The 11,684-nt window shown below is 48.2% G+C and overlaps 1 protein-coding gene across 1 annotated transcript in view; it reads left to right on the top strand.

Moving 5' to 3' along the window:
• Positions 1-224: 224 nt before the first annotated feature.
• The window catches only part of LOC144497782 (adhesion G protein-coupled receptor L2-like), a 60,320-nt gene continuing 48,860 nt past the window's right edge, over positions 225-11,684 (top strand). The window contains exons 1-3 of the mRNA XM_078219219.1: positions 225-260; positions 6,881-7,056; positions 10,180-10,264. Of these exons, the coding sequence (XP_078075345.1) occupies positions 225-260; positions 6,881-7,056; positions 10,180-10,264 (297 nt within the window). The remainder of the gene's footprint in view (positions 261-6,880; positions 7,057-10,179; positions 10,265-11,684) is intronic.

Consider the following 11,684-nt stretch of genomic DNA (forward strand, 5'->3'; position numbering starts at 1 on the left):
CAGATGACCATCGCCTGCTCTCCCCTTTGAGGGGGGAGAGCTGACTGGAGGTGATTTAACCTGAGGGTCACCACACCTCAGGTGAGGGGCAAGGTTGAGAAGTTGGGGACTTCATGAATAACCTCAGCCGGTACGGGAATTGAACCCGTGCTGTTGGCATCGTTCTGCATCGCTAACCAGCCGTCCAGCCAATTGATGTCACCAAGCCTCAGTCTTTAGTGAGCATGAAGAGACCAGCTAGAAACACACCAGTTTACGCAGTAGGTTGTGGAATGGATGCCATGAATGGACAACTCATTTTAATTGATTCGCGGGATGCCAGTGTCACTGGTGAGGCCAGCATTTACTGAATGTGCCCAGTTGCCCTTCAGAAGGTCATCATTAAGTCATAGATCATTGAAACCCTATAGTGCAGAAGGAGGCCATTTGAGCCATCGAGTCTGCACCAACAACAATCCCACCCCAGGCCCTATCCCCATGACCCCACATATTTACCCCCCTAATCCCTCTAACATACGCCTAACCTACCTATCAAATATAAATGATTTGGAGGAAAATGTAACTGGTTTGATTAGTAAGTTTGCGGACAACACAAAGTTTGGTGGATTTGCGGATAACGATGAGGACCATCAGAGGATACAGCAGGATATAGATCGGTTGGAGACTTGGGCGGAGAGATGGCAGATGGAGTTTAATCCGGACAAATGTGAGGTATTGCATTTTGGAAGGTCTAATACAGATAGGAAATTTACAGTAAATGGCAGAACCCTTAGGAGTATTGATAGACAAAGGGATCTGGGTGTACAGGTACACAGGTCACTGAAAATGGCAATGCAAGCGGAGAAGGTAGCCAAGAAGGCATACGGCATGCTTGCCTTCATTGGCTGGGGCATTGAGTCTAAAAATTGGCACGTCATGTTGCAGCTTTATAGAACCTTAGTTAGGCCGCACTTGGAATATAGTGTTCAATTCTGGTCGCCACACTACCAGTAGGATGTGGAGGCTTTGGAGAGGGTACAGAAAAGATTTACCAGAATGTTGCCTGGTATGGAGGGCATTAGCCATGAGGAGAGGTTGGAGAAACTTGGTTTGTTCTCACTGGAACGACGGAGGTTGAGGAACGACCTGATAGAAGTCTACAAGATTATGAGAGGCATGGACAGAGTGGATAGTCAGAAGCTTTTTCCCAGGGTGGAAGAGTCAATTACTCGGGGACACAGGTTTAAGGTGTGAGGGTCAAGGTTTAAAGGAGATGTACGAGGCAGATTTTTTACACAGAGAGTAACGGGTGCCTGGAACCCGTTGCCGGGGGAGGTAGTGGAAGCGGACACGGTAGTGACTTTTAAGGGGCGTCTTGACAAGTACATGAATAGGATGGGAATAGAGGGATATGGTCCCCGGAAGGGTAGGGGTTTTAGTTAAGTCGGGCAGCATGGTCGATGCAGGCTTGGAAGGCTGAAGGGCCTGTACCTGTGCAGTAATTTTCTTTGTTCTTTGTACGCATTCCGAGACACTGATGGGCAATTTAGCATGGCCAATACACCCTAAACTCACACATCTTTGGATTGTGGGAGGAAGCCGGAGCACCCGGAGGGAACCCACGCAGACACGGGGAGAACGTTCAGACTCCCACACAGACCCAAGCCGGGAATTGAACCCGGGTCCCTGGCGCTGTGAGGTAGCAGTGCTAACCACTATGCCACCATGCCACCCTGAAACATAATTCCTGATGATAACTTATAATTCCAAATTTATTTGATTAGCTGAATTTAAATTTCCCAACTGTCGAGGTGGTATTTGAATCCGTGGTCAAGAGTTTTGTGTTGCGATCCGGAACTTGATGTTGGGATCATTTTCAGGCCTTGCCCTCTCAGGGCACGGGTGGACGTGCCCAATGTGATTTTTGTTGCACTGGCCAGCTCATGGCCAGAGGGTCCGCTGACCAATCCAGTTAAGGACGGCGGCTGAGCTCTCAATGCGTAGCCAATTGGGTGGCGTGGTGGCACAGTGGTTAGCACTGCTGCCTCACAGCGCCAGGGACCTGGGTTCAATTCTGACTTTGGGTCACTGTCTGCATGTTTTCTCCGTGTCTGCGTGAGTTTCCTCCAGGTGCTCCGGTTTCCTCCCACAGTCCAAAAGATGTGCGGGTTAGGTGAATTGGCCATGCTAAATTCTCCCTCAGTGTAACCGAACAATTGCTGGAATGGAAGCCACGTGCTCTGGTTTCCTCCCACAGTCCAAAGATGTGCGGGTTAGGTGCAGTGACCCAAACAGGCTATGGAGTGTCGCTACAAGGGGAATTTCACAGGAATGTCATTGCAGTGTTAATGCAAGCCTTACTTGTGACTTGTAAATAAACTTTAACAATAGCAGACCCTGGAACAATGAGAAATCTGGGGCCTCGAGATGCAGGCAAGGGAGACAGAGGCTGAATACAGTGGCACCTTCTCGGCACAAAGCTTTGAAAATACAAATGCTACCAGGCTGCCAATTATTGGCGTGGGAAGACACGGTTGACAGTGGGGCCCCGTCAAACCTCAGTCGCTGAGAAGGTGGCCCCATTCATTTTGGTTTGAAAGCGTGGCGTTATTTTGGGGCATTTCTGCTTCTAACATAAACACGGCTCAGTGCTTTTTAAAGGTCTCTGCGAACTGCCTTGCTCCTTTTCAATAAACCATTCTGACATTCAGCTGACGCTGATGACTCTGACTAGCAAAGAACTGACCTTGTGACACCACAATGAATAAACGAGCACAGCACAGGCTGCAGTATTCAAGGGAAACTGCTGAGAAATGACCAAGGAGCGTGTGGGGGATGGGAGTATAGAGAGAGAAAGAGCCGGGGGGCTTGTGGGGTTGGGGGAGCGCGCGACAGAATCAACGATCATAATTATTTAAGCCCCTGAACACTGTTGCCTACCCCCATATCGGTTCAGCATCTGTAGAGGGATGAGCTGGGATCCAGGTGACTTTGGAGCCATGAACAGGAATTTCAATCCATTGGCTGTATTTACTTTGTCCTGATCAGTCAGGGGGATTAAAACTTTTCACCTTCACCCGTCAATCGAGGGATTAACTCCAATTTCACAGGAATGCCACTGGGCAGTGAGTCACTGCCCAACAAGGAATTTGCTGAAAATGAATGTTTTTTTAAAAAAGAGTTAAAGTTAAGCAGCTTGGAATATTATTCTACATCGGAGGCACGGTATGAATGCTAGTTGTGTTGTGCCTTCAGTTTTTTTTTTGAACCATGCATTTGTATCGCAAAGGCAGCATAAGTGAACCCGTTTGCCGACATGATGTGGAGATGCTGGTGTGGTGGCCACAGTAAGAAGTCTCACAACACGGTGGCACGTTGTAAGCACTGCTGCCTCATAGCACAATAAGAAGTCTCACAACACCAGGTTAAAGTCCAACAGGTCCACAAGTGGCTTGTGCTACCAAATAAACCTGTTGGATTTTAACCTGGTGTTGTGAGACTTCTTATTGTGTTTACCCCAGTCCAATGCCAGCATCTCCACATCATGGCCTCACAGCGCCAGGGACCTGATTCCCGGCTTGGGTCACTGTCTGTGTGGAGTTTGCACCTTCTCCCCGTGTCTGCGTGGAGTTCCTCCGGGTGCTCCGGTTTCCTCCCACAGTCCAAAAGATGTGCAGGTTAGGTGAATTGGCCGTGCTAATTTCTCCCTCAGTGTACCCGAACAGGCATCGGAATGTGGCGACTTGGGGATTTTCACAGTAACTTCATTGCAGTGTTAACGTAAGCCTACTTGTGACTAATAAACAAACTTTAACCGTAACGAGGTTAAAATCCAACAGATTTATTTGGAATCACGAGCTTTCGGAGCACTGCTCCTTCACCATGTGAGTGAGTCACCTGATGAAGGAGGCAGCGCTCCGAAAGCTTGTGATTAACCTGGTGTTGCGAGCTTACTGTTTACCGACACACAACCTTGGGAGTGTAAGGTTGATTCCTCAATGCCCCAAAGTCATAGGATTCCTACAGTGGAAGAGGAGGCCATTTGGCCCATCGGGTCTGTACTGTTATATCACCCAGGCCCTATTCCCACCTTATATACAATTAAATAACTCACTGCACTGGTATATCACCTCGGCCCTTTTTCCCATCCTATATACAATGAAACAACTCACTGGAGGAGGAGGCTCTACAAATACCCCATCCTCAGTGATGGAGGAGCCCAGCACATCAGTGCAAAAGATAAGGCTGAAGCATTCGCAGCGATCTTCAGCCAGAGGTGCCGAGTGGATGATCCATCTCGGCCTCCTCCAGTGGTCCCCAGCATCTCAGATGCCAGTCTCCAGCCAATTCAGTTCACTCCCCGTGACATCAAAAAAGAATTGGAGGCACTGGATACTGCAAAGGCAATGGGTCCTGATAACATTCCTTGAAAAGTACTGAAAACTTGTGCTCCAGAACTTGCCACTCTCCTATCCAAGCTCCTCCAGTACAGTTACAACACTGGCATCTACCAAACAGTGTGGAAAATTGCCCAGGTATGTCCTGTACACAAAAAACAGGACAACTCCAACCTGGCCAATTACGGCCCAGTCTACTCTCAATCATCAGTAAAGTGATGGAAGGGGTCATCGACAGTGCTCAGCAATAACCTGCTCAGTGACGCCCAGTTTGGGTTCGTCAGGGTCACTCAGCTCCTGACCTCATTGTAGCCTTGGTTCAAACATGGGACGAAAGAGCTGAATTCCAGAGGTGAGGTAAGAGTGACAACCCTTGACATCAAGGCCACATTCGACCAAGTGTGGCATCAAGGAGCTCTAGCAATACTGGAATCAATGGGTATCAGGGGGCAAACTCTCCACTGGTTGGAGACATACCTGGTACATGGTTGTGGCTGTGGAGGGTCAGTCACCTCAGCTGCAGAAAATGTCTGCAGGACTCCCTCAGGGCAGTGACCTAGGGACACAATCTTCAGCTGCTTCATCAATGACCTTCCCTCCGTCATAAGGTCAGAAGTGGGGATGTTTGCTGATTATTGTACAATGTTCAGCACCATTCGCAACTCCTCAGATACTGAAGCAGTCCATGTTCAAATGCAACAAGATCTGGACAATATCCAGGCTTGGGCTGACAAGTGACAAGTAACATTCACGCCACACAAATGCCAGGCAATGACCATCACCAGTAAGAGACACTCTAACCACCGCCCCTTGACATTCAATGGTGTAACCATCACTGAATCTCCCACTGTCAACAACCTTGGGATTACCATTGACCAGAACCTCAACTGGACTCACCACATTAACACAGTGGCTACAAGAGCAGGTCAGAGGCTAAGAATACTGAGGTGAGTAATTCATCTCCTGACTACCCAAAGCCTATCCACTATCTACAAGGCACAGATGGGAGTGTGATGGAATATTCTCCACTTGCCTGGATGGGTGCAGCTCCAACAACATCAAGAAGCTTGACAATGTCCAGGACAAAGCAGCCCACTTGATTGGCACCACATCCACAAACATCCACTCCCTCCACCACCGACGCTCAGTAGCAGCAGTGTATACTATCTCCAAGATGCACTGCAGCAATTCACCAAAGATCCTTAGACAGCACCTTCCAAACCCACGACCACTTCCATCTAGAAAGGTAAGGGCAGCAGATACATGGGAACACCACCACCTGTGAGTTCCCCTCCAAGCCACTCATCGTCCTGACTTGGAAATATATCGCCATTCCTTCACAGTCGCTGGGTCAAAATCCTGGAATTCCGTCCCCAAAGGCATTGTGGGTCAACCCACAGCACGTAGACTGCAGACATTCAAGAGGCAGCTCACCACCACCTTCTCAAGGGCAACTAGGGATGGGCAATAAATGCTGGCTGAGCCACAAATGAATTTTTAAAAATTACCATGGCGAATCCATCTAAGCTTCATACCTTGGGACACTAAAGGGCAATTTACCATGGCCAGTCCACCTAGCCTGCAGAGCCTTGGCAAAGAATTATCCAGACTCGAAATATTAGCTCTTTTCGGTCTCCACAGATGCTGTCAGTCCTGCTGAGATTTTCCAGCATTTTCTGTTTTTGTTTATGTTTACCGAGAGGCCTGCTAGTATCATTGAGCCCTAACGCCTGAGTCTCAGCCGCCTGTCTGCAACTGGGCAGGTTCACAAAGACCAAGGTAGGACCTCATAAACTGTCTGAATGAGAGGCGACTTTACTGAGACCGATAGGATACTCAGGCGAGCTGACAAGGTAGATGCTGAGGGGTTGTTTCCCCTTGTGGGAGAGTCTAGGACAAGAGGGCATAATCTCAGAGTAAGAACTGGGTAATCTCAGAGTAAGGGGTCGCCCATTTAAGACAGAGATGAGGAGGAATTTCTTCTCTCAGAGTGTAGTGTATCTGTGGAATTCTTTACCGCAGAGCGCTGTCGAGGCTGGGTCATTAAGTGTGTTCGAGGCTCAGATAGACAGATTTTTAATCAGTAAGGGAATCAAGAGTTATGGGGATACGGCGGGAAAATGGAGTTGAGAATTATCATTTCAGATCAGTTGAATGAAGGAGCAGACTCGATGGGCCGAATGGTCTACTTCGGCTCCTATGTCTTATGGTCGGTGAATCCAGTGTAATCCGATACCCTCTAAGTTCAACCTTCCAGAAATGCAATGCACATTTATGCACTTTACTGAGTGAAATCAAACCCTCAGTCCAGCAAAGATTTCAAACCAACGGCTCATTGGTGCAGCCATTTTACTTAACCAGTCCAGTGTTGCAACTGAAGACCGCAATTGGTCAAAGATTACCAGGGGTGGGATTCTCTGGCCATTCACTCCAGCGGGATTCTCCTGTCCTGCTGCAGTGAATGGAGATTTGGCTCAGCGCAACTTCTCCCTTCTCTCTGACAGCAGTGGCAGGGCGTGAACGGCTGGAGAATTCTGACCCTGGATGCCAACATTTCCGGTCTCCAGCAATTGACCACCAGACAGCAGCAAAATCACGTGTACCCACTACGTCACACTGGCAATATAGCTGAAGCCCCCATGAGTAACAAGGTGCCCAGCAGATGTACTGGCATGGAAAGGTTCGAAAACCAGTCTGGTGAAAACAACAGGACGTGACAAGACAAGATTCAAGAGGGTACCAGCGGGTGTGGTCGACGGAACAAAATTAGTGCCATTAGAAATTTTTTAAACGGAAAGCCAGGCTGGACATCAAGTTCTCTGAAGGATTTGTTCTGTTCACCTCCATGACAACAGTTGGATGGATGAGGATGAGATGAAGTTATGGATCAATAATGTGTAGAATAGGTGTCCCCGAGGCCTACATAAAGCACACAGCTTATTAGCTTGTGATCCCAGATGTCTGATGAGATCAAGATGTGCCTGTGAATAATTTTTCTTTATTTATTTAAAGTTTATTTATTTATTAGTGTCACAATTAGGCTTACGAACCCCGGCTTACATACCACACACCCCGGACATTCTCTCTTCCATCTTCTTCCACCGGGAAAAAGATACAAAAGTCTGAGGTCACGTACCAACCAACTCAAGAACAGCTTCTTCCCTGCTGCCGTCAGACTTTTGAATGGACTTACCTTGCATTAAGTCGATCTATACCCTAGCTATGACTGTAACACTACATTCTGCACTCTCTTGTTTCCCTCTCTATGAATGGTATGCTTTGTCTGTATAGCGCGCAAGGAACAATACTTTTTACTGTATGTAAATACATGTGACAATAATAAATCATATCAAAGTTAACACTGCAATTAAGTTACTGTGCAAATCCCCGAGTTGCCACACTCTGGCGCCTGTTCGGATACATTGAGGGAGAATTTAGCATGGACAATCCACCTAACCAGCACCTCTTTGGACTGTGGGAAGAAACCAGAGCACCCGGAGGGAAACCCACGCAGACACGGTGAGAATGTGCAGGCTCCGCGCAGGCAGTGACCCAAGCCGGGAATCGAACCCGGCTCCCTGGTGCTGTGAGGCAGCAGTGCGAACCACTGTGCCACCGTGCCACCCACACTGCAGTGATACCAGGTCTAACATCCAGATCAACCTTTGAATCTGTGCCTCATGCCATCCAAAGATCATGTTCACATTAAATGGAATGGATGGTATAGTTGGCAGTGAAAAAAAGATCCTTCACAAAGTGTGGAAATGTATATGCTGATATTTTGTGTGGTTTTTATTCTCATATCATGGGATGTTATTAATGCACAAAATGTCATCAGATCATTAAACCGATTGGCCCATCCAGTTCAGTGGATGGAGAGGAAGATGATTTTTGGCAGAGGTATTATTCTAAAAGCAAATGCACCAGGTCCGATCGCGAGGGGGGATCCTTATCTTGGTGCCTTCGTTAAAAGAATTCGATGAAGACTTTGGCTCAGATGCCAAGGACAGTGAATTTGAAGCTTTGATTGGGGTGAAAGGAATCCTTGTGCAATTCATTCATTCAATAACCGCTGCCACATTAACACGAATGGCCAGTGCTGTGTTTTGTTTTCCTATTTCAAGGTAGTTGACCACCTACACCCATGCTGGTAGGTTTGTACTCCGTGTAAAAGTGCGACTCCCACTTTTGGAAGGATTTACGGAAGCTTCAGAGGTTGACTTATTTGCCCTGTCTGTGGTGCACTTAAATATTTATTATTTGAGTGGGATAATTTCCACTAAAGGTGTAGTTCATTTGTTCATGTCTACCACATCCATTGTTCATTTCCCCTGAAGTTTGTTTTTCTTGAGGCTCTAATAACAGGGTAATGTGTTGCTGAGTATATAGTTTATTAATGTACATCCTTGTTTACTTTCTCAATGCCAATCTGTAAACCAGTGCCGAGGTTCGCCTGTACTCCAAGCTCTTCAAATAGTGCCAAGCAGTAGCCAAATTAATTGGCTGTCTGCTGGAATGTGCTTATTTTAAAAATAATTGTCTGTTCCTGATTAGCTAAAGATCTCTGGCCTGGAAGGAACTCGTTTCTTCCTCCATAGCTGGTACTTCTGCCCGCCATTGAGGGCATGGCCTCAAAATAAGGGGGAGCAGATTTAGGACTGAGTTGAGGAGGAACTTCTTCACCCAAAGGGTTGTGAATCTGTGGAATTCCCTGCCAGTGAAGCAGTTGAGGCTACCTCATTGAATGTTTTACAAAAGAACAAAGAACAGTACAGCACAGGAAACAGGCCCTTCGGCCCTCCAAGCCTGTGCCGCTCCTTGGTCCAACTAGACCAATCGTTTGTATCCCTCCATTCCCAGGCTGCTCATGTGACTATCCAGGTAAGTCTTAAACGATGTCAGCGTGCCTGCCTCCACCACCCTACTTGGCAGCGCATTCCAGGCCCCCACCACCCTCTGTGTAAAAAACATCCCTCTGATATCTGAGTTATACTTCGCCCCTCTCAGCTTGAGCCCGTGACCCCTCGTGATCGTCACCTCCGACCTGGGAAAAAGCTTCCCACTGTTCACCCTATCTATACCCTTCATAATCTTGTACACCTCTATTAGATCTCCCCTCATTCTCCGTCTTTCCAAGGAGAACAACCCCAGTCTACCCAATCTCTCCTCATAGCTAAGACCCTCCATATCAGGCAACATCCTGGTAAACCTTCTCTGCACTCTCTCTAACGCCTCCACGTCCTTCTGGTAGTGCGGCGACCAGAACTGGACGCAGTACTCCAAATGTGGCCTAACCAGCGTTCTATACAGCTGCATCATCAGACTCCAGCTTTTCTACTCTATACCCCGTCCTATAAAGGCAAGCATACCATATGCCTTCTTCACCACCTTCTCCACCTGTGTTGCCACCTTCAAGGATTTGTGGACTTGCACACCTAGGTCCCTCTGTGTTTCTATACTCCTGATGACTCTGCCATTTATTGTATAACTCCTCCCTACATTATTTCTTCCAAAATGCATCACTTCGCATTTATCCGGATTTTAAGGCAAGGATAGATAAATTTTTGAACAGTGAAGGAATTAAGGGTTATGGTGAGGGGGCGGGTAAGTGGAGCTGAGTCCACGAAAAGATCAGCCATGATCTTATTGAATGGCTGAGCAGGTTCAAGGGGCCAGATGGCCTCCTCCTGCTCCTAGCTTTTATGTTTTTATGTTCTTTTCCTTTTAAAATACTTACCAGGTGCCCTTTGGAAAGTTTACCCTGAATCTGCTGTCGCTAGTCTTTTGTCCAACACAATTCCAGATCCTCACAGCTCAAGGGGCTGGGATTCGGAGCCCTTCCCGCGGCGGGTCTTCCGGTGACAGAGACTGCCCGCCATTGGGCAGTGGTGAGATTATCCTGTCCCGCTGCAGGCAATGGCATTTTCCATGCTCAGCAGCCACATTGCTGGGGAACACGCTGAGGAGTGATGTAGCGGGGTGGAGAGAGAAGTGGGGGGGGTGGGGAGTGGATTCCGGCTATTGTGTTTTTATTAAAAAGAAAGTCACATCCTCTCCTCACTCTAGACCTTTGGCCATTTAGATCCAATCTACATTGGGTGGATTGGCCATGATAAATGCGTGGGGTTACGGGAGGGAGTGGGCTTCGGTGTGACTCTCTTTCAGAGAACTGGTGCAAACTTGATGGGCTGAATGGCCTCCTCCTTCACTGGAGGCATTCTATGATTCTATGTCTTCTGGTTGCCAACCTTCACAGCATGGTAGCACAGTGGTTAGCATTGCTGCTTCACAGCGCCAAGACCTGGGTTCGATCCCTGGCTTGGGTCACTTTCTGTGCGGAGTCTGCACATTCTCCCCGTGTCTGCGTGGGCTTCCTCCGGGTGCTCTGGTTTCCTCCCACATTCTGAAAGACGTGCTGGTTAGATGCATTGACCCAAAGAGGCGCCGGAATGTGGCGACTGGGGGAATTTCACAGTAACTGCATTGCAGTGTTAATGTCAGCCTTACTTGTGACCAACAAATAAACTTTAACTTCTGCCAACGGAAACTGTTTCTTAAAAACCCTCTTGTCATTTTGAATTCTTCTGGTAAATCACCCCATGACCTTCTTGAGACACATAGACCACTGCTCAGACGCAGATCCAGCCACCTGAGGACAGTCATCCAAGGGAGTTTGAGCATGGTGATCATCAGACAGGGGGTGAAGTGAATACCAGTGTAAGTTCATTCTGGAATCTCTCCCAGTCACTCATTGCTACTGAAGAGATTAGACCCTGCAGAAGCTGCATTCTCTTCACCTTTTCCTGTCAGGAAAAGCCCGTGTCAGTCAGCACATGTTAAAATTCAATTTCAAACTCGCAACTGAAATGTAAGTTCCCGGGCAAAGTTTTCACAGATATCGGCAAAGGTTGACACCGGCAGCAAGGGCGGCTTTCTCCACCGTATCGTTCGGGACTTGAGCTCAATAACCTCAAGGGGCAGGTCCCACGACGTGACGCAGACGGGGCAGGCCCTGACACGCTACGTCGCTGGTCGGGGGGGGTTGCGTGGACCATGGCGCCTCGCGTTTTCATCGGAGTGAAACGCGATTTGGATTTCTCGTGAGATTTTTCGCTCCTGCCGTAGAACCCGCCCGGCGAAAATGGGAGGGGACAATCCCGCCCCCTGACGTAGCTCCCTGGTGGGGTAGCTCCCTGGTGTGGGGCGCTGCACCTGACCTCTGACCCCGGAGCATTGCTACGACCTCAACACAATGTGCTCAGCCGCTTCCCTGAAAAGCTTGAGGTCACCAAATTCTGACAGTCGGCC

The sequence above is a fragment of the Mustelus asterias genome, chromosome 8 (genome assembly GCF_964213995.1).
Source record: "Mustelus asterias chromosome 8, sMusAst1.hap1.1, whole genome shotgun sequence".
Lineage (NCBI taxonomy): Eukaryota > Metazoa > Chordata > Chondrichthyes > Carcharhiniformes > Triakidae > Mustelus > Mustelus asterias.